This window comes from Suricata suricatta, chromosome 3 (assembly GCF_006229205.1).
Source record: "Suricata suricatta isolate VVHF042 chromosome 3, meerkat_22Aug2017_6uvM2_HiC, whole genome shotgun sequence".
NCBI lineage: Eukaryota > Metazoa > Chordata > Mammalia > Carnivora > Herpestidae > Suricata > Suricata suricatta.
In genome coordinates, this window is record NC_043702.1 from 83201522 (window position 1) to 83227904 (window position 26383).

Sequence of the window (26383 nt, forward strand, 5' to 3'; positions counted from 1 at the left end):
TATGGGGGGGGGGGGAGATGAGCGCTTGGGGGTTGGTGTATTTTCACAATTCAGTACATTGACTATAGCTGCTAGATCCTCTCCTATTTAATTTTTTTCTGTCAATTATCAGCAACTTCAATATTTCCCCCAAACTGGGTAGGATGGCTTTAGTCTTTGGAAGACAAGAAGCAGTTTAAATCAAGTCTCAAGCACATAAATATGGTCCTCAAACTGGAAACTGAATAGACCTGGTGCTCATCGATTCCCCAAGAGGATTTCATTCTCTTTTAGGCAGTAAATAGCTCATGCTGTGCTACCGACAGTTTGGGGCCCACATTTCTTTTGCAATAAGACAGTAAACTGGCCATGCTTTACCTGGGATGAGATAAATTGACCGACCTGGAGAGTCACTGACGCCGCACTTGTTATCACCACCATCTGACACTGTCTCAAGATGTAAATTTTGCAAATGGTATCAACAGCCTGGTAAGAATATTGCCTCTCATAGAGCCCTTTTAGTATTTTCAACACTGCAATTTCAGGAATTTCTTTACTGGAGTCCTCCAACAGCATTTTTCAATTGAGGAAACATCTTGCATGTATAATGGCCCAAGGGAATTGCCTCGCTGGTGAGATTACCTCTCTACCTGTCTAAATAGCATTGAATCTATAAATTGTCAAGAGATAGATTCTGACGTGACTGTTGTTCCTGATAGGCAGTCAGACAGTGATGGCCGGAAGGGTCAGTACAATACAAGGGTAGCCCAGTAGACTATCTGCAGGTCAGGTTGGTTATATTAACCCATACCCGAGTTAAAAAGATATAATTATTCTCAATTTGTGGACTCACATGCACTAGGACAAAAGTCGCTGGCAGCAGAACTCCTATTAATGGAGGAAAAGCATCTTTTTTTCTTTCTTTCTTAACAAAATGTTTTGATGGACCATTTTGTTTGTGGAAAGAAAATCCTTAGTTGAGAACACAGTCAGAAGAAGAGAACCAAATTCTATGTATGAAGCATGAAATGGATTTGTGAAGGTTACATGCAAAAAAGCATGGGAAAGAAGAGTGTTGGGCAGAGTGGCATGGTAGGAAGTTGGAGCCCAAATGGGAAAGACAATCCATGAATAGTTTTGATTGGAGAGTGTGGAGAGGATGATCAAGGTGCATTTTAGTAATGAGGATACCTATTACTTAAGTTTAAATTTTAAGTGATCTGCTAGGCCTGGGTGTGATGTAATCTTTCCATTCACCATGAGTCTTAAGTAAACATCTAACAAGTGTTACTTCCAGGAGTGAGACTTGGAGAGCAAAGCAAAGCAAAGGAGTTGTCAAGATCAGGGACCGCTGGCAATTGGTAAGATACGCATGAGTTGTGAGTTCAGCTGAAACAGGAAGTCAGGCCAGAAAAAAACTAGATGCAAGGTAAGTCCTTTCTGATTACTTGAGAGACACTGGGTTTCTAGTTTTACAAAGATTGGAGGTTTGAACACATTTTATTTTACATTTGATGAGAATGATGACAAAGGATATTTCCTAAGGATTCTCAGTGCCGTTTCTTGTCTGCCTCAGCTTTACCCAAGTTTTTTCAGTAGAGCCTACAAATCCTGCCAGGAATGGCTGACTCCAGCAAGCAACAAGACTGAGCTAAATGTGCCCAGTTTTCCAAATGACACTTCTGCCTGTGGTTTTGATCCTTGGTTCTTCTTTTCATTTCTCCTTGAGGACCAGAATCCAGATAGATTGCTGGGGAGCTCAATTGTGTCACCTAGTTTTTATGGCTCCTTTTGTTAGGGCTACTGTCTTTTTCTGCTCTGTTGAATGGCTATCTTTGCCTGTCCCCAAACACGGGTCACAGAGGCTTCCAAGACAGAGTCAGCCTGCAGCTGGGTTCTTTTAATCTCATTATGTGGGTCAGTCTTCTCAGCTTGAAAACCATTAGTGACTTTCTACTGCCTGTTAGGCAAAATCGTAGTTCCTTACTGAGACATACTAGTTTTTTCATAACTTGGTTCCAGCCTCTCTTTCTAGTTCCCCCATTTAATGCTCTCCATGAGCACTCACGAGGATATTCTTTTTTTTCCCAGTGGGTAGACCTGGCCATATTTCATTATGGCTCTTTGGACCAGGGGTGGAGGCCTGAGTCAAAGAATGAGACCAAACACAGTGCCTTACTTGGCACCTAAACTCAGTGTTAAGAAGGATGCTTCAGTCTGTGCAAATGGCTGTTAATGTAAGTACTTTACAGAGCAGACATATGATTTGGATTGTTGTAAATACTTTAATTCATGGATTAAGAAAAACAAACTAAAAACACTGCCTTGGCTCATAAATCTCTTTCTCACCAAAGGTAATTATCAAATTTTAAATTTAAAAAAAATTTTATGTTTATTTATTTTGAGAGAGAGAGAGAGAGAGAGACAGCAAACATGGAGGGGCAGAGAGAGAATGAAGGACAATCCTGAGAGGCTCAGCACTGTCAGGGCAGAGCCCCATGCAGGCTTGAAGTCATGAATAATGAGTCAAACCAAGGGCCGCGTAGCCAACAGAACCACCCAGGCACTCCTACACTTTAAATTGTTATTTGCCCCGAAATATTTGAAATCATAATGACTGCAGGAGACATATTTTACATAAACAGTGAAATCAGTCAATCTCCATGACGTTCTAATAGAGACCTGGAGGTTGTACAAATCTAAGTAATTGACCTGTTTCAAGTCATCTTCAACCAGCAAGCCATCCTATACAGTGCCAGTGTCTGCTGGGTGGCCAGCGATTACTTGAGAAAAATCCAAATCTTCAAACATGCAGTTGAGGATGGCATATGTTTTTATTGCTTAGGACTCTTTAGTACTTCACAGACAATCATCAGGGAGATATAAATCAAAACCACAATGAGATACCACTACACACCTGTCAGAATGTCTAAAATTAATAACTCTGGAAACAACAGATGCTGGCTAGGATACGGAGGAAGGGGAACCTTTTTGCACTGTTGGTGGGAATGCAAACTGGTGCAGCCACTCTGGAAATGCATGTTCTTAAAAAAATTAAAAATAGAACTACCCTACAACCTAGTAATTGCACTACCAGGTACTTATCCAAAGGATACAATAAATATACAATAACATTATAAATGCTGATCTAAAGGGGGGAAATGCACCACAATATTAATAGCAGCACTATTAACAATAGCCAAAGTATGGAAAGAGCCCAAATGTCCATCGAATGGTGATTGGATAAAGAATATGTGGTATAAATATACAATGAAATACTACTTGGTGATGAAAAAGAATGAAATCTTGCTACTCGCAACAACATGATGGAACTGGAGGGTATTATGCTAAGCAGAATAAGTCAGTCAGCGAAAGATAGATATCATGGTTTCACTCATGTGGAATCTGAGAAACACAACAGATGAATATAGGGGAAGAGAAGGAAAAATAAGATAAAATCAGGAGAGAGGCAAACCAAAAGAGACTCTTACGTGCAGAGAATAAAATGAAGGTTGTTGTAGGGGAAGTGAGGGGATGGGCTAAATTAGTGATGGGCATTAAGGAAGGCATTTTTTGGGATGAGCACTGGGTGTCATACGTAAGAGATGAGTCACCGGGTTCTACTTTTGAAGCCAAGACTATATACTGTGTTAACTAACTTGAACTTAAATTTAAAAAATACTTCTATGTGATAGTTTATTTTCTCTTTGATCATAAAATTTAAACTTTATGAGGCACAGACTGAGCTACTACTAATACTCTTCTCGGAAGAAGTACCTGATTACACATAAGAACTTCATTAGATTTCAACCTTTAATGGCTACTACCTAAAATTTAATGCAAATCCCAAATTTTAGAATATATATGCTGTCAACACTTTCCATTTTTGTGGCACTCTGATTTTGAGTCTTGCAAGACTGTAAACATATAGGTTTCAGAAATCTTCATGAGATCATCATGAAGAATGGAAAGAACAATCCTTTAATTTTATGCATTTGGACAGGGGCATGTGGAAAGCCTATTCTGATCTTCTTTTAGGTTCTGTCCTACTGATAGTGTCATTTCAATGTATGAGACAAGTTTCTATGTTTTCATTCTTAAAAATGAACATATAGCCTATTCTTTAAGACTAGAGTTAGAAGTGGATTTAGGGCAGCACCAAGTATTCATTCATCTTACATGTTCCACCATTTTCTATTCACATTGCCTTATTTTTCCCAATATATACACTATAGATGGCATGTTTAAAATTCTGGTTTTAAAGTTTTAAGTATATCAGCTATAGAAGAATATTTTAAAAAATTCAAGTAAATATGCCAAATATGAGCTACATTTTCACAAACTAGGGACATTCGAGAAGATAAAGAGGATAAAGAAGATGGCTGAAATACCATAGAAGCTCTCTTGGCTGACTTCTACTTAGCCAACTCTGTGTCCTTTGCAAAATACACTGACCAGTGGCCACAGTACACTGAATCTTCGTGGCTAGTTAATGACTCGCCACTGTACACATCTGTTCCCACTAGAGGAAAGTCCCGGGAGAGAGTCTCGAACAAATTTATGCCAGTTGTATTTATTATTGTAATTATGTAATTTAATTAGGCATTATGTAAACTGATGAAATAGAGCAAGAAAGAAGAGAGTTGCTTTGGGGAGCACTTTCTTTGAAGAGAGGATAAATTTGAGTCTATCTAAAATTCCGAAGGGTTTTCTCTGAAGTTGGGGATAGATCTGAGTGGACTCTCAAGGACTTTCCCAAATGAATCATCATAGATTTACTGGGGTCTTTTTTTTAAGATTTTTTTTTTTTTATTTTGAAGTAACCTCTACACGCAATGTGAGGCTTGAACCTAAAACCTCGAGATCAAGAGTTGCATGGTCCACTGTATGAGCCAGCCAGCCAGCCCTATTTCTTGGATTTTTAAATTTTTCTTTCTTATAGGTTTAGTCCCTCATTCTGTTTCATATGATCATAGTTTCCAACTACCATTTTCTGAGCACTTAGTATGTGCTAAGCACTATATAAAGAGATTTGTTTGCATTACCTTATTTGATATGTATAGTGATAACTACTAACTATTGAATGTGCTTGGTCTTATGCTGAGCAGATCATATACATTATCTATTTAATTCTTTTTTTAAAATCTTTTTATTATGTTTTTTATTTATTTTTGAGAGACAGAGAGAGATAGTGCAATCAGGGGAGGGTCAGAGAGAGAGGGAAACACAGACTCCGAAGCAGGCTCCAGGCTCTGAGCTGTCAGCACAGAGCTCGATGTGGGGCCCACGAATGTGAGATCATGACCTCAGCCGAATCCGGATGCTTAACCGACTGAGCCACCCAGGTGCCCCTGTTTAATTCTTACAGTACACCTATTTTTGGGTTTGCAAACTAAAGCACAGAATGAATGAGAACTTTGTCTCCATTCAACAGCTAGTAAGTAAAAAAGCTGGGACTGGAACCTAGCTCTATTTAACTCAACAGTCTTCTCTCTTATTACTGTACTGTATGACTTCTACCTATAGAGTCTTTAAGGATTTGCCTTATTTATCTTTGTAGCCTCAGTGCCTAGTTCAGTGCCTATCTCACATTAGGGACTCATGAGTGTTACATGAATGAAGGAGTACATGAATGGATGGATATGACTTCAGTTCTGCTTGATAGACCTTGGTGTCAGTTTTCTAGAAAATGGGAATGAGAGATAAGCAACCTTCCTTATTTATAGACACAGTGCTCTTTGATATAACTTAGTCTTCATTTACTTCTCCTGTCGATTGACACATTATGATAAGAGATATAATAGTGATGTTGGGAAAATAAGAGATTGCAGATATAAGTTACTGTTGTGGACAAGTGGATTGTTCTCCCTTCTACTCATCATTTTTGTCTTCTTTTTGTTAAGACCAGCTTTGGGGGAAACTCTCTATGACACTCCCAGCCTCTGTGTTTTGAGTGGAGTTGACCTCGTCCTTGGCTCCAGGGATGGGCTTGTAGCCCGCCTCTGACTCATGAGATCCCTGCATTCCTCTGCCCCAGTGAATGGATTAGGAACAAATATGGAATAAACAACGGATCCAAGCCAGGCCAAGGAGAGCTATTCCTGGGAATTTTCTGTTCCCACAGTAAAAGAGAAGCTTACTTGCCCCTGAGGATGCTAAGCTGGTATGATACCATCTTGCTGCTGGGAGGAAATATTTTAAGTGAAAGTGAAGCTAACCAAGAGATGAGCAGTTTAGAGATGGAAAGAGGCAAATTCCTGGCAATACATTTTGGGCACTTGGATCTAGTCATCCCCAAAGTCACATCTAATCATAGAACTTTCAGTTAAGTAATCCAATCAATTCTTTTTTTCTGCCTGAACAGTTTGAGTGGGACTTTTGTCACTTGCACCAAACTTAGCATTTCTCAAGTACCCATAAAAATCTAAGAAATGTTTTCATAATGCATATGATTGGGATCAAATGGATTAATCCAGAAACCATGGCTTATAAATATTTAGGGGAGAAAAAAATTACATCTAAAACAAAGCAAAATAAAACAAAATTATACATAAAGCTGAATCTAATATATATCTAATATGTGGCTCTGATATCTTAGCCCTAGCTGGTGTTTTAATTTTGGTGCTTAGTAACACATTTTGCTCTTTGCTAAGTTTGCTAAGTAAGATGGCTTGAGGAATAAAATGCATAGCATTTCAGAATCTGTATTATTTGGGTCTGTTCAGATAAAGTCAGAATATTGACAGAATATCCCCCACCATGTTTTAAAATGAATTCTTTGGACTCCTGGGTGGCTCAGTCAGTCAAGCGTCCGATTTTGGCTCAGGTCATGATCTTGAGGTTCAGGAGTTTGAGTCCTGCGTTGAGCTCTGTCGTGGCATCTCGGAGCCTAGAGTCTGCTTCAGATTCTTTGTCTTCCTCCCTCTCTCTCTCTCTCTCTCTCTGTTCCTTCCCCACTCATGTTCTGTCTCACTCTCAAAAAAATAAACATTAAAAAAATGATTTCTTTAAGACTTCCTCAAGCAGTATTTTCTTCCTACTCACTTGCATTCATGTCTACATATCCAGGCAGAAACAGAAATCCATTCAGGTACAATCTAGCTTGCAATCAAGAACTGCTAAAAGAGGACCTTTATCATCAGCACAGCACATCCCAAAATGTCTTTGTAAAATAAATCAAATTATATGAGTTAATTGATTCCAGGCAACATCAGCAAGTGCAGGTGGAGAATGAATAACAGGATGTTTATTAATGAAGTACTATTAATCAAAATTGACAATACCAATTCTATTTGTTGCATTTGAAAGCTACCTGCAGTGATTATAGATATATTTGCTGAATTTTAAAACATAGTTTTGAAAAAGAAGACAAAGGATATAGCAACACATGGGATTTTTAGCTGTGGATTTTGGACTACTGATACTTAAATGCTGAAAAGATACTCCTAAATGCAATTTGACAAGCAGCGCCAAAGATGCCAGCCGTAATTAATTAGCACTTAATTGAGACCACAGAACAACAGGACATAGGAATTGGTATCCAGTGCCATTTCCCCCTTAGGCTCCATCTCCTGAGGGTCAGGGGTGTGGTAGCACCCAGGTCACTAAGTAAATTAGGCAAACACATTGACCCTGGACATTGCTGATGGGTCTCCTTCACCCTTTGCTGCCGCCCCTGGCTATCTCTGATGAGACAATGACTATGATTGTTCGAAGGGAAGTTAGAGTTCATCCACATCTAAAGCCAGGTGAGCGCTGCCTTCACATCCTAGACCAATGAGGCTGGACACTTCATGAAAACATGAAGCTTATGAATCAAATGTTAACAGTGAATGAGGGTAGGCCAACATAGAAGCAACTTAAATTTAGAATAAATATGTATTTGAATTTCTAGGCTTTGTTAGGTTATATTTATTTTTTTTTTAAGAATACATTTAGATCAGGCTATTTTTAAAAGAAAAATATAGATGTTATAATTACAGTTTGGACTTCTATGATGACAGTGAAAGAGTGTAAAGACTCTCCAGGATATAGAACCTCTGTCTTCATAGATAGGACTCCTTAACAAAGAGGAATTAAAATTCTTGCTTCATAACTCCATAGACTGAGCAAATGAAAAAATAGAAATGAATTCTTCTAGTCTCTGAATAAATATAAAGATAGTTTCTGACTGAAAATTTATGGCGGCGTGTCTTATAGCACACAAGTTGGAGATACAGTTTGTTAAACTTTCCAGTTTTTTCTGAAAAATAAATTTGGGGCCGTTTTAATTTTTCTCTTAAGAATTGAAATCAGTAGCTGAAGGTACAGTTCATTGACGTGACTAGAAATTGAAATCTGGGTTCTTGAGTAACAAACCCTCAATCCACGCAGATTATATTACTTTTGAAGGGCCTTCACTCTCCAAAATGGGCTCAGATAAAGTACAAAAGCCATATATACATCTGGAAAAAGACTCTTCAGGGATCTGCTTTATTTGGTCACACACATGCCTGCAGTTAAAACAAATCAGATACCCATCCTTTCAACACTCTTAGAGAGGGCTTGACTCTGACTCTTTGGAGGCCCTTGAGAATTTGTCATAGACAATAATACCCACTGACAAAGCAGAGGGCAATGGCGATTTGGTAAGAAATACTCTCTGCCTTTTCTTAACTGATTCCCTTTCTGTGGCTCGTTCACTGAATTAAGTTGGTTCCCAGGAGCTGAGAGCTGCCTTGATGTCACTGCTGCTCACCACAACTGGAGGAATCTGAACAAGGGTTTCTTAATTAATCGAGGTATTCACGTGATGTGGCTGGAATAGACCAGTGGTTCCTAGCGTCCGTTACTATCAGTAAACACAACGGAAGGTTATTGATGGCAATAGAAATGCCACCTGGTGGCCTCGGACTAAGTGATAAAATAAGCCTCTTTATTGTCTTGATGTTAATTCACCGAGAAACTTCAAGAAAACCGTATCTTTCAGTCTTAGTCAGCCTCATCTCTGTACTTTAAAATATCAGTTTGCAATTTTAAAACTCAGATATTTGTAGTGTTTACTGGGATTTTTTTTATTCTATGAAAATCCCATATCTCTTTCATTGGCCTCTAAACTTGTGATTTTAATACTGACAGGTTGTATCTTTATACCTCCTGAAACTCCACACATTTCAGATCTTCCCTGAAATATGACTTCATAATTAGAGTCTTGTGCATGACTGAAATGATGCGTGAGGCCATGAACCACCCACTTCTATCCTCTCAGTAAACATTTCTGAGCTTGTTCTGTAAATCTGAACACAAATTTAATTTTCTTAATTAATTTTATTATGTGTTAAGTTGATTTATACTCCCATTGTTTCAAATAAAAGCATTTACTGTGTATGAAACATCCATTCAATATAAAAATGTTCAAATACATTTAAAATGAGTAAGGAAGCAAGGGCAGAGGGAAGACCAGGGGTGAGGTATCTAAGGCATATGCTCTAAAGTTCCAAATGTTTGCCAAGTTTGACTAGAGCCTTGCTTCATTCCCTGTGAGTCATATCACTTCCAGGTAGGCTACCGGTGATCAAATTTACTTCTAACATCTGAAAACATTTCTGCTTTCCTTGTATTTTTTATGTGATCACCTCTGTTCAGAGGCACTACGATTCAGAACTTCTTATTATTCTCATTTTTGTAAGTGAACCTGGTGCAGAGAACTGGTGCCGTATTAATTTACTAATTTACTCATTCATTCATCTACTCGTGAAAGGCACAAAATTTAGTGACTTTTATGTGCCAGTTAATCAGGAGGGAGGAAGTTTTGCATAGAAGTTAGGCATAAGATCTTTGGATTCAGACAGACCTGCATTCTAGTACTGACCCCATTACTTTTTAGTTGGATGATCTAGAAAAAAAAGAACGTGGTTCCTCTGGATGCTAATTTTTGGCTACATCAATTGAGAGAAATGCCTATTTTACACGGTTCCTAAATCGAGATAATGTATTTTAAATATCCAGCAAAGTATGGGACACGTAGTTCGTGCTCAATCAATTCTGTCTATTCATTCTAGGCATTCTGGAAGAATTTAAAAAAGCACAAGAACAGCCTTTGGCCTACTGCATTCACTCTACTGTATGTAAGTGTCCAAGACACCTATATGGCTGTTCATAAGAAGGGCTAAGAGTTTAGAGTCGTGAAAGACCTCTTCAGATAGGGTCAGATCTAATCAATCATGTCTTAAAGACTTGGGCATTGAGTCTGCTTCTTTGAAGAAGTGGTAGAACCTAGGATGGGTAGGCAGCATAGAGAGGAGCATGGCATGGGTAGGAGCACCTGAGTGTGAGGCAAGCCTTCCAGACGGGGGCGCAGGCAGTACAGCGGAGCTGATGAGGAACGTACTTGTCTAATACAGTGACACGTTCAGCATGGAAGTATGGTTAGAATTCCCGTAAAGCTAAGACAGGAAGTACTGACAGGTTTATTGACAGACATTACTCCCAGTGGAAACTGCAAATCTAAGAATCCTATCTTCATTTAACTACCTAGAATAACTAGCCAGTTGGAGCTCAAGTGCCTTCAAGGTAGCTTATTTCCATTTTTCCCCCATCCCTATAGTAAAACTCCATCACAGGAACTGTGAACTGGCCAGGAGACCTGAAAAAGTCCCAGGTTTGCTTATCTTTTGAAGAGATTGGACAGTTTCCCTTCTGGCACTGACATCTTGAAAACCTATGAAGCATTTCCCTGTTGAAAATGAGAATAAAGGTTAGATGCTCACTATTGCTGCTGAACCTCTACTTGCTTTTTGGACGTCTCTGGTTAAACTCCCAGATGTCTGCAAGAAAGTCTCTACACCGTGAATCATATTTTAAAAAAAAAAGAAAGGAAAGAAAAGAAAAAAGAAAAAAAGTCTTTCTTCTTCTTTCTTTTCTTTTCCTTTCTTTTTTTTTTTTTTAAAACAGTGGCCTAGGTGTTGATTGGACAGAAATTCCACAGAACTGAAAACAAAACCAACTCCATCCCCCACCCCGGAAAAACAAAAACCTTCCATATGTGTCTCCCTGTGAAGCCACTTTACTACTTCCTGATTTTAAACTCAATGGTTACACTTTTAAAGAGACATCACACTTTGGAATATAAACATGTGAGATCTAAATATGAAATACACTAAAGCAGCTCGAGCCAGGCCATGCGATTTGAATTTTTTGTTTGTCTCTTAATTTCAGGTAGTCAGGCACTTTTGACTTTTGAACTCTGTCTCTAGCAGTGCTGCTGTTCCTTGGTGGGTTTTGAGATGAGACCCACAGCTTCTCAATGGCTTAGTTCACTCATTTTCAGAAGATGCTCAAATTCTCCTCTGCTTTGCAGCAATCCTTCTTCTAAGGGGCTCAGGGTACTGAAGCCTCAGAACAGCCCAATATGCAAGGATTTATATAGTCTTTTCCACGTTACCAATTTGAGATACTGAAAGACATAGAAATATTGCCTACTTTTCTCTAACACAGGAAACCCTTTTGTGACTTACTCTCTGGATTTAAAAAAAAGTTCTTTTATTTATTTTTGAGAGACAGAGTATGAGTGGGGGAGGAGCAGAGAGAGAGAAAGACAGAATCTGAAGCAGGCTCCAGGCTCTGAGCTGCCAGCACAGGGCCTGACGCTGGGCTCAAACTTACTGACTTGAGATCTTGACCTGAGCCGAAGTCTGACGCTTAACTGACTGAGCCACCCAGGTGCCCCTGGCAGATCTTACTTCCCGATTTTCTACTTTATTTTTCCCCCATCATACTGTTAAAGATGTTCCTATGTTTTTAACAATATCCTTAAAGTAGCTTTGTATAAAGAAGCTTTCTTACTTTTCATTAGAACACCCCAGGCAATCTACCTTCCTGACTCCCTTGCTTCCTCTGATCTAGTGAGTGCAATTACTGGTCTCTATGTCTCCCTTCAGTGATCCTCCATGGTCTCACTCTTACGCTTTACAACCCCTTCCAATTTGTGATTTCTCCCGCACGTCATCACAAAAGTTCCTGAACTCATACTTCTTCCAGAAAGCCTTCACTGGCTAAATCCAAGACTAGTCAAGATAACTTTCAACATATACTTCCTACAAATGCATTTGGTCACTTCGATTTAAAGCAATCGAAATTATTATTCTATTACATTTTTAATCTGCCTCTGGACCATCTCTGCTTTGCTGCCGTATATCTGAGTCTATAACTTCACAGAGGGGCCGGGGTGTTTCAAAGGCACTTTTAGACGGCTAGGAAGAGCACTGTGAAAATGTGTTCGCTCATCTCACCAATATGTATTGAGCACCCACTACGTGTCAGACCCCAGACCGGGTTCTGGCATTATAAGAATGAGCAACTCACATTCACCACCTCAGAACTTGTGGAAAGCAGTAGAGTTCTTTCAGTAGAAGGCAGAACATGCAGTGATGATAAAATGTCAGAAAACAGGGGCCCCTGGGTGGCTCAGTCGGTTAAGCACCTGGCTTCGGTTCAGGTCATGATCTCACAGTTCGTGGGCTTGAACCCCACATCAGGCTCTGTGCTGACAGCTCAGAGCCTGGACCCCGCTTCAGATTCTGTATCTCCCCCTCTCTCTGACCCTCCCCTGCTTGTGCTGTCTCTGTCTCTCAAAAATAAATTTAAAAAACATAAAAAAAATTTAAAACGTCAGAAAACAAAAATGAAGAGGATCAGGCAGCAGCCCTATTGGAAGATGTGGGTGGCCAGTGAAAGTTTCTTCAGGGCTTTTTGACTTGATGAAAAACTATTAAATTGAATGTCAAGCAGATTTGACCCAGGAAATAATGACCATTGAACAATATGCAGAGCATGATTGATTTCTACTTCCTGCATTGCCTAATAACCCCTTTAAAGCATTATTGTAGTTGCCCTTGATTAGGGCAATTCATTTCCATTTTCTGGATTTTAGGTCCAAAGCTTTGTATTTGCTTTCTTGTTTTTTTTCTTTTTTTTCTTGGTTTTGCTGTTGGATTACCAGAACACCACCATAGAATGGTTCTTTTCTAAATTTCTTCTGATGGTCAAGAGGCCGGGTAACTCAGTTTCTTTTCCCCTTTTTTCAAAGTAAGCATGCACACACAGACGTCCACCTTCAGATTCTTTTTACTGGCACATCAAGGGGGGACTTAAGCATCATTTAACCTGCAAAACTGAGACCGTAGCTCTGTGGCTTTGACTGTACTTCCCAGTGCTGAGTAGACTGCTGGGATTCCACAAATAAATAATAAAAATAATAATGATTTTTAAAGCATTTGGAAATGCTGAGTTGAAAGGTGTGGTGTAAGTGCACTGTTTTATTGTGAAAGTGATATCTCGCGCATTATCTGCTCCTAATGGAGGGCGGCAGTAATGGAGAGTGAGGCACTTATTCCTCTAGACCAGGGGTCCCTGAAGGCGGGGTGGAGCTCCAGCCAGCGCTGTGGTAACACTTACTGTATGCAGTAACTTCTAGCAAGAAGGTATGAGAGGAGTCATGTTGCTGCTTGGTCCCCTGAACCTTAGACAGTCATCTTGGTTTCTTATGGATGGAGAAAGTGACTGACAGTCATGCAGGAAAAATCCACAGATTTAAAAATATTAACTTTCAGTTTTGGTCTCAAATAAAAACACATTTGGCATGGGACATGTCAGCAGCATGGATACAAAAATATCCTTGGTCTCTGTTAGGGGCTGTGCGATGTGCCCTTGACCCTCAAAGTCATCTGTTGAAATCCTAACCCCCAGTACCTCAGAGTGTGACTCTATTTGGAGGTAAGGTCTTTGGTGATTAAGTTAAAATGAGACCGTTAGGATGGGCCCTTATCCAATATGACTGATGTCTTTATAAGAAGAAGAAATTGGAACAAAAAACACCAGGACTGCGTGCTCACAGAGGAAAGACCGTGTGAGGACACAGTGAGAAGACAGCCATGTGCAGACCGAGAAGAGAGGTCTCAGGAGAAACCGATCTGCTGACACTGTGCTCGTGGACTTTTAGACTCCAGAAGTGTGAGAAAATAAATTTCTGTTGTTAAGTCATCCAGTCTGTGAGATTTTGTTATAGCAACCCTATCAAGCTCATATAGTCTGGGATCATCCAGATTTAGGATTCACCCTGAACCATACAGCACAATATAGAAAAAGATACTTTTCATACTGTATAGTCTGAATGCTGTTCCAACCAAGTCCACAACTTTAATTACAAAAGGAACATAACCTGTATTAAATTATGAATATGTTAACATATTGAACAGGGGACAAGAAAAATAAGCACCAGATTTGGGCTACATAGGCACTTGAAGGTAGAAGTAAAAAAATCTGGTTTCCTTGACCACATTGTCATAATATGCATATATAACAGTTTATTGAATCCAGGCTGCATAGACGACCAGAAGAACTCTGGCTCCACACTGTCACGACGCATGCCCACAACAAAGATCCAGGGAGAACAGCCCCTTTCATTCGATCCCTCTAAGTATTACCAACACGGGAGCTGAAAGCCTTACCTCTGTCTGAAGTCTATCTCTGTATCCATGCATAAGTTATTAACGGGGCTCCCTGCGATCTGCTGCTGAAAATATTAACATATTCAAATCTTATTCTAGCTTCTGCAAAGATCAATGTGTTAATGTCCTTCTTAAACAAACAAACAAAAAAAAGTCTGGGATTGTTTTCTAAAGTTTTTTTCTTGTTCCTTGGACTCGTGCTGAAATAAAGGTGATATATAGCCTAATAAGGTAAAGTGGCCATCAGGTGTCCGCATGCAGGGTTGGCTTTATCTATAAAACACTGGGTTTTTTTTGTACTGGAAATAAAGCAGTCTTTCATGAAGATTATGTGCTGAGTGCTGTTCATAGCATCCAATGGCAGACTTTTTTTTTTTTTAATTATACCATCTTAGACATTTTACCTGATGGAAATGAGATGGAATACCCTCTAATTGAAGATAATGTGAATTTTAATTTGTCAATCTCGTCACGTTCATGGGCAGTGCGTTCTGGACACTAATACAGCCTTGAAGGAGTTGGAAAGCGAAGTTATGCTACAAACCAGCAAGGCAAGTGGGAGACCCAAAGAATCAAGGCAATGATGAGAGTGGCCATTCTGGTGACTTATCTCTCTAGATTATTGCTCTGCATTTCTGGGTCCCAAATTAAGAGATATATATAAAATGACCAGCCCCTGCACCACGCAGCTTTGCCTCTTTGCTATTGGCTGCATGGAAGAAGGCCTTTTATCAATGACAACAAAGTAGGTGGTCTTCTACCTCTCCTAGCTGTAGCAAAAAAAAAAAAAAAAAGTGACATAATTTTTCACAGCCTGAAATAATTGTGGAAGTACAGATACTGGTTAGGATCACTATGAATTATTAGTGGAAAAGTGGGTCTCAGAAGTACGTTACATGTGAAATATTTTTCGTCACTTGAACATGTGCCGTCCAGAGCTGGCCCTGTTCTAGCCGTCACAGGGAACAAACATTTCACATTCACAGATGCTCCCAATTTGGTGCGGTTTGGAGTGTAATTTAGATCAAACGTCTCCATGTAAATGAGTCAGGGTTTCTTAATTAGGTGCCTCTAAAGCAAAACCTTGGACCACATCAGTAGGTGTGGGTGTGGTGCCCACAATACTGGAATCGTTCCTATAGACCAGGCTCTTAGTATCATTCAAATAGAGCTTTTTTTTTTTTGGTTGTTTTTTTCAGGCAATAATAAATCTGCAGATGGCATAGACAGAAAGACGCTACTTCAGAAGGGCTGTCTGAAAACACTGCCTCTTTGGCAAATGCCTTAAAGTAGGTCATTCTGCTGTGATTTAGCTTTTTCTTTAGATTTGATTGCCAGCTTTTTGTTCCCATTACAAGTAGGGTGCATTCCAGTCCACAGACTTGTTCTTAATTTTTCCAACTGGTATTTGTTTACTAGGATTTGCAGATCTTCATATGAAAATGGCCAATATCCTGTCACAGTGCTAATCATGCACTTGACCACAAAACGAAATGGATCCGGGTGATAATCTGGCAATGCTGAAATATTAAATGCCTTAAACACCCAGTCTTCCCACAGCAGAACTGCGTTGATTTATACGGGTAGGTTTGTTGAAATAATTGTCCCATCTTTTATACATGTGAAAAGAAGAGGTGACAGGATGTAAATGGAAAACTTTTACAAGCCATACAGCCGTTTGTATAGATATTCAGGTTATCTGCTTTTATACTTGTCATTGTTTGTGTTTTTTATAGGGGGAAAAATCATTGGGTCCCATTTCCCTATCGAGACTCTGGGATTTACATGCAGAAGGCCCTGCAGCATTAATGAGTTACCTGCATAAATCCCCTGGCAATCGATGGGCACATAGACCTTGTTTTGTTATATTAATTATTCCTCACAGAACTTTGACACTGACATTAAATGAGGCCTTAAAAAATCTTGATGAAGGTCTTAAGGTATCTTTTACTGTTCAAATATTAGAATTGCAAAAACTATGTCTAAGGCATTATTCATTTTGTGGTACTGCAGGGAAGGAGGGATTAAAATAAGGGCACAGGGAGTGAACTTTCTGGTCTTAACTCTTTATTGCCTAGAGGCCAGTTTTCCCAGGACTGAGTTACAATCCTCAAATTGTGATAATGATTAAAATAAATATTAAGATCAAAATGAATAAAAAAGTACTGAGTGCATCAATTTCCTCCAGATTGGCTTTGAATTTGGTGTCTCCTCCACAGGCCAAGTTTCATCTTGACATGGTGATGTTTCCAGGTGAATTCCAAAATGTCAGTTACAAGGGAACAGTACAGTGAGCTCTGGAGAGGAGAGGAAGATCATTGGCCAGGTGTGTTGCAAGATGGCCTGGTAAGTCTGTACTTACAGACTGGGAAAACTGTTTTGTGTGCCATTTTCCTTCATTCCGAGTACACTTCTTTTACTCAGGAAGCCCAGCAAGTCCAAGGTTCCGATTAAACAAATGTTCTGGTGAAAACCACTTACATTACATTATCCTCTGTGGATTAGCAATAATCAAACAACACAATTAATATTAAAATTACAATGGACACCACGTCCTCATCCTTTGATAGCTCACAAGGAACTTCTGAGTCTTGAAGCTCTCATTAGAACTTGAGATGTCTCTGTGCTGGAGTGTGGTTATGAGATAAATGGGTGGCTATTAGAGATTTCTGGCTGGTAGAATGACAGCTAATGGATCCTTTTGTGGCAGAAGTTATTTGTTGAGTTATAGTATTTTATCATAATCTCTGGAGTTTTATACAAGTGATTATTCTTTTCTTAAAATGTAATTTGTTGTCAAATTGGCTTACATACACTATCCAGTGCTCATCCTAACAGGTGCCCTCCTCAACGCCCATCACCCATTTTCCCCTCTCCCCATCTGCCCTCGGTTTGTTCTCTGTATTTAAGAGTCTCTTGTGGTTTGCCTCCCTCCCTCTCTGTTTGTAACATTTTTTTCCCTTCCCTTCCCCCATGGTCTTCTGTTAAGTTTCTCAACATTCACATATGTGAGTGAAGAAACATGATATCTGTCCTTCTCTGACTGACTTATGTCACTCAGCATAATACCCTCCAGTTCCATCCACATTGCTGCAAACAGCATGAGTTCATTCTTTCTCATTGCCAAGTAGTATTCCATTGTATATATAAAGCAGCCTTCTTTATCCATTCATCAGTTGACATTTGGTCTCTTTCCATAATTTGGCTATTGTTGATAGCACTGCTATAAGCATTGGGGTACATGTGCCCGTATGAATCAGCACTCCTGTATCCCTTGGGTAAATTCTTTGTTCTGCTATTGCTGGGTCATGAGGGAGTTCTATTTTTAATTTTTTGAGGAGCCTCCACACCATTTTCCAGAGCAGCTGCACCAGTTTACATCCCACCAACAGTGCAAGAGGGTTTCTGTTTCTCTACATCCTCACCAGCCTCTGTAATTTCCCGATATATTCATTTTAGCCACTCTGACCGGTGTGGGGTAGATCATTCTGAGTTATCTGTTTACTTTCTACTTTGTTCCCTTTCATGGTTAGTGATTCTTCCTGTGTTTATGTCTAAAGTGGTGTTTACTACCATATTCTGTCTTTAGGCTTTAAACTCTTTTGGTGAGGGCACCCACTACCATGATTTGGAGTCTTAACAACCCTAAAAAGGTGATTCCCAAATCTGCATCTCCTTTAATATTATGACTTTACTCACCCACCTGCTAAAATGATTTGTTAAATACCTGCTGTTGCGCTAGCCTATGCTAGTTACCAAGCCCAAGAAGAAATGATTCCTGCCCTCAAAGAATTAAAGTTATGCAAGAATGAAGAAAGGATTGACTACATAAAGCTGTCTATGCTTGAAAGAGGGGTGACTTGATGTCTTATGTGTTGTACTGTTTATAACGAGTTTTTTTACGGGTAACTCTGAATGAAGTCCTTTGAGGTATAGGTATGATTGCCTCCTTCAACACAGAAGAGGAAACAGATACTCTGAGAAGCTGTGTTATCCAGGTGACACTATTATGAGAAATATCTTCAACTCAGGACAAAAACTTAGGTTTTCTGGTTCTGAATCCAGTGCTCTTTCTACTCTCTCTCTTGGGATCTAGTGCAAGATCAAGGATCTGGGCTGGACACTCTGCTTGGATTTCCAAACCTGCTAAACTCTGAAATAGTATAGAGGGTTGGCTTTCATTTTGTATATCTCATTCAACACACACACACACACACACACACACACACACACACACACACTACAAAGCAGATAAAGCTAAGCCTTATTCCCATGCTGAAGATGACTAAACAATGGCAGAGAAGTGAAGTGACAGGCCTCAAGTTATTCAAGAAGCTCACACCCAAGCTGGGCTGGAATTCAGTTCTTCAGATTCTCTCAACCCATCAGAGGCAAATGCCTGAAGCACTTCCCCCCACAAAGTTTGATTGATAACTGAGTAATTAAATAGTTTTCCAATTGTCTTAGGACGTATTCTCAGCATACCAATTTAAAAAAATTTTTTTAAGGTTTATTCATTTTTTTTCAGGGACAGAGAGAGACAGAGCATGAGCTGGGGAGCGCAGAGAGAGAGGGAGACCAAATCTGTAGCAGGTTTTAGACTTTGAGCTGTTAGCACGGAGCCTGATGCGGGGCTTGAACTCACAGATTGTGAGTGAATGAATCATGACCTGAGCTGAAATTGGATTCTTAAGTGACTGAGCCACCCAGGCACCCCAGCATACCGATTCTTTTAAAGATTTTATTGTTTCTTTCTTTTTTTTTTTTTTTAAGTAATCTCTACACCTTACCTGGGCTTGAATTTACAACCCTGAGATCAAGAGTTGCATGCTCTGTTCACTCAGTCAGCCAGGCACCTGATTCTTTTTTTTTTAATTTTTTTAAACATTTTAATTTATTTTCGATAGAGAGAGACAGAGCATGAGCAGGGGAGGGGCAGAGAGAGAGGGACACACAGAATTGGAAGCAGGCTTCAGGCTCTGAGCTGCCAGCACAGAGCCCAATGCAGGGCTCGAACCCATGAACTGTGAGATCATGACCTTAGCCGAAGTAGGACACTTAACAGACTGAGCCACCCAGGCGCCCCCTCCTAATTCTTTTAAAACAAAAGTCACTTCATCCTGCTCCCAAGTCTACAACTGGCTGTCCCTTTCTTTTCACTTGGAGCAAAAGACCAATTTTTCATAAGGGCCTTGTCAATGATGTGACTCCCTTCTCCTCTCCCCTCCTTCTCCTGGCTCCTGAAAGACATCAAATGTTAGGCGTGCTTTCTGACTGGAATGCTTTGACTCCAAGTATCTACCTCACTAACTCATCCTTTCTCAAATATCGCCTTTTTTCTAAGGGACCTTAATTCTTACTGCAAACCCCTGTCACAACTCTTGATCCTCTTCCTCTGCCCCACTTTCTCGAGTCCCTTAGCAGCCACCACTTTCTATGTGTAGTGTTTCCTTATTTATTATGCTTGTCTTATTTATTTTATATTATATGTATTGCATAAACTCTATGTGATCAAAGGTACTTTCTGTTAAGTTTACTGATGTATTGTCAGTTCCTAGAATAGTGCCTGGCACCTAGTTGGTGCTCCACCAACGTTGACCTAGTTTCCACCAGTGACATCTCCATTCCCTTCAGTCTACTAATTGGACACCTTGGCATTGACTTCAATTCTTTCCAGTCATTAATCCATCATATCAAACCTATCAGCAAGTACTTTTGACTTCCTTAAAAGTCTGTCTAGGAAAAACTGTCTTCTCACAGAGCTCCACAGTCAAGACAGAGAATAATTGCTCTCTGGTCATGGCAAAATAATGACTCAGTTTAGCCAGCTTTGCTCTAGCCCCCTTCTTCAGCCCTTCCATCCCCAAATCCATTGCAATATGACTGCTTAATACATTGAGACACTTAAAAACAAAAGTTCTTTACCTGCTCAATAATCTGCCTAGGTTCCCAATAGAACCTGAGACATGAAATTCCAACTTTTCTACAGTCACCACCCACAATCTGACTCCTCCCTACTCTTGGGTGTCCTCCTTTGTTCCTGGTAATAGCACAGGCTACTCAAAGCCACACCCGGGCTTCCTTAGGCCTTTCGCGAGTTGACCCATGGAACATTCCAGTGCTTCCGAAATTCCACCTGTTCCTTAAAGCCTAACTCAATGCCCACTTTTCACTGGAGACTTCTCAACTCTTTTAGTCTATTTCTCTCGGTGCCTAGTGTTTAACAGTTAATTATTCTCTACTTTCTCTTCTTACATGCTTTGTTCCCTGTTAGAACTTTATACTTCTTATTTTATACTTCTTTTATTTTCCCACATCTCCCCAGTATGGTGTGGAGCAAAGTGTAGACACTGCATACCTCCGGATGATTCCTTGATGGGTGCTTACATTCTTCTCCTTTTTTGTAGATGTACTTTACCATGCTGGCTGTAGACAGCTGAGCATTTCAAATGATATATTTTGAATGATATCCTAAATTTATGCATCTTTGGCAAGTAATGGCATTTTTGCAGCTATACTGATGAGCTGCATATTAGGATAAATGTATATTTAAACCCCAGCCTTATCTAGTTTACAGCACGTTTACAGCATGTCTAAATGTAGGAACTCATGCACCTTTCACCAGGGATTAATTGGGCCTTGCTTTTTAAGTGTGTGCATGTGAGCGCGTGTGTGCGTGTGTTTCTTTTCATACATCTAAAGTGAATTCTATCATCAAGAAGTCACAAAATATGTAGATATTCGTATAAGAAGCACTTAGGAAGTAACTAGATAAAGAATACAATCATTAGTCCGACTAACAATTAAACCTTTAATGGTACATGCCGGCTTCAGCAGGAAAACCTCTGTAGCAAGCAGCAAGAAATTAAGTTTGCATAATATAAGCTTAAAAATGCCCCATTCTTTGATGGTTTTCAGCAACTCTGATTCTATTTTACAAAGCTTTGAAGGAAGATTATCACTCCCTTCACTGTCCATTGGTCAAGCTTTGAAGGTCTGCATTCTGCTATCTTGTCTTCTGTTGATTCATCTTGAAAGACAGTTTTGGTTCTTGGAGGTCATCACGGGCTGCTGCTGGCTGGTGCGTCCCTGCAACGGCACTAACCAGTGAGGGGAAAATCCTATCACTGTCAGAGTAGGTGTCTCACTCACGAAACGTGTTCAGGAACCGAAAGCTGTGCTTCCTGTTGTCTCCCAAGAGTAAAAGCCAGTGTATGAGAAGATTTTAGGAGTGGATTGGATTATTTACTATTTTGGACTCTCTATGTTTCTGATCTTTAGTTCCTACGACCAAGGAAAGTGAACTGGATTATTCAGGGTGTTAAACTCATTTTAAAGTCCTCTTTCTCTTTGCCTAGCCTCTGCTCTCTTGGTTTGGGAAGAAGTCTTCCTTCTTCCCTGCAAGAACTGCCTTCAGAAAGTGTGGTTCCTAGACCAGCAACATCTGGAAGCTTGTTCTAATGCAGAATCTCAGGTTCTGTCCCAGAACCCCAGAATCAGAATCTACATTTTAAACAAGATCTCCAGGTGACCTGAGGTGTTTAAGTTTAAGTTTCAGTTTAAGAAATCCTGGCCTAGAACTTTCTGGAATGCTTAGGCCACAGTAGTGCTGGCCACTGGACTAGGAGGCTGAGGGGTCTTCACAGCGGCCTACTGTCCACCACGTGATGCACCCAAATGTCCCCTCTCTTTTGAAGCCCCCTCCACACTAGCACCTGAACGCGAGTTTCCTGGGAAAATTGCAACTGTGCCCATAGAGGGCACCCTTTTCCCCAGCCAATTAGTTGACACCATAAAGCACTTCTGATGGAATCTGGGCTGTGAGAGTTGAGGCCTTTTGGATGGGCTGCAGGATAACGGCCCTTGCCACTTGTGGTCATTAGAGTTCCCGTGGTGCTTTTTGTGAGAGAAGGGATTGTTAACCTCAGTGTCCTGGCTGACTTCCAATCTGTGTAATTGCAGGCAGTCTACCTAAGTCTGCACTGTAGTTTCAATTAGGTAAAGTATTGTTCACTTCTTGTACTAAACTGCTGTGTTGTGTGGCTACAGACTGCTAATTAGCTGGTGTTTTTCAGGTGGCTGCGTTCGTGATGAACAAAACATCTCTGGCCATCTCCTCCCCGCCCCCGCCATCTCCACCTCCCAGGGTCTCATGCACAACTGCATGCCTCTTTGCTTCCATATTACCATTTCTTGGATTAAAGTACTTTGGGATCAGAAATAACTAGAATGTGACATGGAACATTTCTTTCATTTCCCTATGTAGCCACTTGCTTCTAGGCCTACCTAGCCTATTATAGGGTGTTGGAGGGGAAACTCAGGCAGAGAATAGCAAGAATGTGATGAGGGGTGAGTAAAATAGGCCTTCCTCTGCCAAGATGAAGGATAAATTCCTGTCATCACCAGGGAAGTATGAATGACTTTAAGAGCTTGGCACTCTAGGAATTGGTTATTTTCAGTGTGATATGAATGGAGAATGAGACCAGAGAGAACAGGGCATGCACTTTATTTCCCCTTTCTTGATGGTTAGAAAACTACAGTGGGGTATGGAAAGCACCCATAAAATGCCTCACTGTCTCTCTGGAGGATCTCCATCCCTAAACGTGGCCCTGTGAGCATGAATGGAATCCCCTTCTGATGATTTAAAGGTCAGTACGGTGTAGGCACTTATGACCCTGGAATGGCAGCTGGAAGTGAAAAAGAAGTGGGAAAAGATGGGTGAGCAGAAAGCCAAGAGGCCAGAGTTGTGCTCTAGTTGGAGAAGAGCTGTTTTCAAGAGTAGAATTTTTCTGGGGTGTGAAACAATGGCAAAAAAAAAAAAGTGTTCAAATGGGGAAAACAATCAGATTTAGGTAAAACATCACTTTGCATATCTTCTCACTATGTGAGAAAATTTGTTTTGATGTCCAAGCACAGAAACACAAATTAATTAGATAAAAATTCCTGTAGAGCAGAGGTAATTTCTTTTATCTTTTCACATCCTAAACACTATGGGAAATAGTGGAATTGATTAATGAGCGACATGAATGAATGAGTGAACAAAACTGATGAAGGGAAAAATATTTATTAAGAGGTATATGTTGATAGTTCATGGACAGCGGGGAAAAGTAAGCGTTTTTAGTGACAAAGTGCCAGCACCTATGTCTTGCCTACCACTTGCTGTGGCTCTTTCCCAAGGTGTTCTACCTGTATCTTTGAAAATGAGACCGAAAACGGAGGTCTCCTCAATTAATAGACTAACCGAATGCCTGTAAAGAGAGGCTGGTTTGCAGATCTCTTGAGAAGAGGAGGGGCTGGCGCCAGAAAGTTGGGAGTGAGAGTCCGCCGAGGGGAGTGGACTTCACAGACCAGAAGTGAGACCTCACAGCCGAATCAGCGCCCCCCCTCTCTTCGGGGCTGATTGTTCGCCTAATAAAACTGTCTTCATTTCCAGCTCGGCGTCTATCATGATAGTCACTCGATGTGTATTTGTGTCCTGAACAAATGGGAGATTGATGTAGGCAGCGGTGCCTGAGGGTGAGGAGAGTTCTCAGAGGGAGGACGATGATGACGTAGGGAGAAAAGGCAGAAAAAAGAAAGGGGAAAAATGTAAGAGAAAATAGCCTTGCTAAAAAGCATGTGAATATGATACAGAAGAGAAGAAATTACTGGTAGCGAGATACAGTAATCTCTACACAAAGGGCAACATTTGGTATAAAGTTTCTGAATTCTGCATGTATTTTCCACTTCCTTTGTACACATTAACAAATTAACCTGAGGAAAAACTACAGACCGAAAAATGTCACTGAGGCAGAGATAAAACAGACTTAAGAATTCGAATCTTAAATTTGAGCTGTACTGTCACGTAGATGATTTTCCCAATGTCCTGATCCAAACAGCCCCTCAATTCATGTTCTTGTTCCCCAGACGCTCTCATTTCAGTGAAGCACATGATTTCCGTTGTATCTCTCTTCAAAGTCAAGTGTGTGTCAGGTCTGCCACTGGCCACAGACCAATTATTATTAATGGCTGAGATTTTTTCCTGTCCACTGCTAAGACCACTCTTTCCTCAGCCCAGACAATACAGTCTTGAGATCAGAAATCTCATATGTAATCTGCACTTTTTCTTGCATGAGGAAAAAAACCCCCTAGAACATGGGAATGTACAGCTATCCTGTGTTAACTATTCCTGGATGTCACCCTGCAGCTCTAATTTCTGCTTTCTCCTCTGCATTCTGGGTACTGCTGCCGGCCTTGTCAGCACCTTGTCACCGCTTCCTCGTGCGTGGGCTGCCCATCGGACTCTGTGTTCTCAACAATTATCCATAAAAAACCCCGCAGAATTCTTCACAAGTAAAAAAATATATACATACATATTAACAGGTAAAAAAAATGAAGCTATTTTAAAAAATTTAGTATCCGGAAGCAGGTGCTATTTGTAAATGCTGCCGGGTTGCCTCATCTTTTCCAGTCCTGTGATGCTCTTTTGTTCGTGGTGTGACAAGGATGTGGGGAGCCAATATGACTTAACTAAATAATACACAAATGTCAAGAATACTTTCATGTCTTGTGTACAGACCAGAATAAATTACTCCGATGGAATGTTTGCTTTTCTTTTCAGGGAACAACCCCACAGTTACAAGGAGCTATGCGCTGACAAGAAATGGCTAAGAAATATTATTCAAAGTAACCTATTTTAATGTAGGACTAAGTGGCTGAGGATTTCACTCGGGTTCAAAAGACAGAGGCCGGCAAAGGAAGTTGACAGGCAGACAGCAACAAGAAAACAATCTTGCCTGAGAATTCTTTTTTTAAATTTTTAATGTTTATTTATTATTTTTGAGAGACAGAAAGAGCCAGAGAGTGAGCCGGGGAGGGACAGAGAGAGAGGAAGACAGAGAATTGGAAGCAGGCTCCAGGCTCTGAGCTGTTAGGACAGAGCCCGATGCAGGGCTCGAACCCATGAGACGTGAGATCATACCCTGAGCCGAAGTCGGATGCTTAACCGACTGAGACATCCTCTCTTGTCCTAGAATTCTTATGGGCAGTAGGGAGAAAAATAAGTCCAGTAAGAAATGAAAATGAGGAAACTAGTTCTCAGAATTAAAGGTGAACTGAAAGGAATTGGCAGCCACCCGGACACGCCAGCCAGAGAGGCCACGGTATCTGCTACACGTGACAGACCGAGAGACAACTGCAAAGCTCCCCAAACAACTCGCCTGAAGGGCTTGCCAGCAAGCCAGATGCTGCTTCTGGAAGAATATCTTCCGTGGTTGGGCATCTGGGTTCAGTGCTTTCCATTTAAAGAGGAGAAAGAAGTGGCAAAAGGCAGAACCATCACTGCCTTTTTATAAAACATGCTTTTCTCTAAATGTGCACACACACACATTTGCACGCACACACAGACGCGCACACACACACACACAAGGCATTAATGAATGTGGATTTGGAACTTGTTTTTAGAAAGAATCCCAGAAATAAAACTTTTCATGGTGCTTTTTGGGTGGAAAGCAATGCGTTAGAGGGAGGGAGGGAGAGAGAAAAGGCAGAGGGAGGGAGAGATGGGGGGAGAGAGAGAACAGATACCCAGAAAAGCCCCTATATAAATATGTCAATTTACTAATTAGGTAATTTTATTTAAAGAGCTGGGGTGGCTGGTGCTCAGTTAAAGAAGGGCGGGTGGTTGGAGTGTTAGGCCTGTTCCTCTATCAGAGTTGGCTGGTCTTTCTCACTTTTTGTTTTACCATTCCTTCTTCCCTGGAAACATAATCGAGTATTGGTATTGGCAAGAAGGCAGAGTGTGGTCTAGTGGACTGGAAATCAGGTGACTTGAGGTCTGGTTGATTTTTTTCCCCCTTTTACTTTGAAGTTTGCTGTGTCTTTGCTCCCTTAAACAGGGGAATCAAATTGTTATATACTTAATAACAGAGGGCGAGCTT

The 26383-nt window shown here is 40.5% G+C and overlaps 1 protein-coding gene across 5 annotated transcripts in view; it reads right to left on the reverse strand.

The window, feature by feature from the left end:
* ARHGAP15 (Rho GTPase activating protein 15) overlaps positions 1-26383 on the reverse strand; it is a 599315-nt gene that overhangs the window by 25138 nt on the left and 547794 nt on the right. Inside the window, exon 14 of one of the 5 annotated variants that reach the window (XM_029934639.1) lies at positions 14466-14530. The exons of 3 other annotated variants lie outside the window; for them this stretch is intronic. In XM_029934639.1, coding sequence (XP_029790499.1) covers positions 14479-14530 — 52 coding nt within the window. In that variant the 3' untranslated portion in view covers positions 14466-14478. Of the gene's footprint in view, positions 1-14465; positions 14531-21262; positions 21566-26383 lie in introns of those variants that run through there. One more of the 5 variants, XM_029934638.1, reaches the window with a different exon arrangement.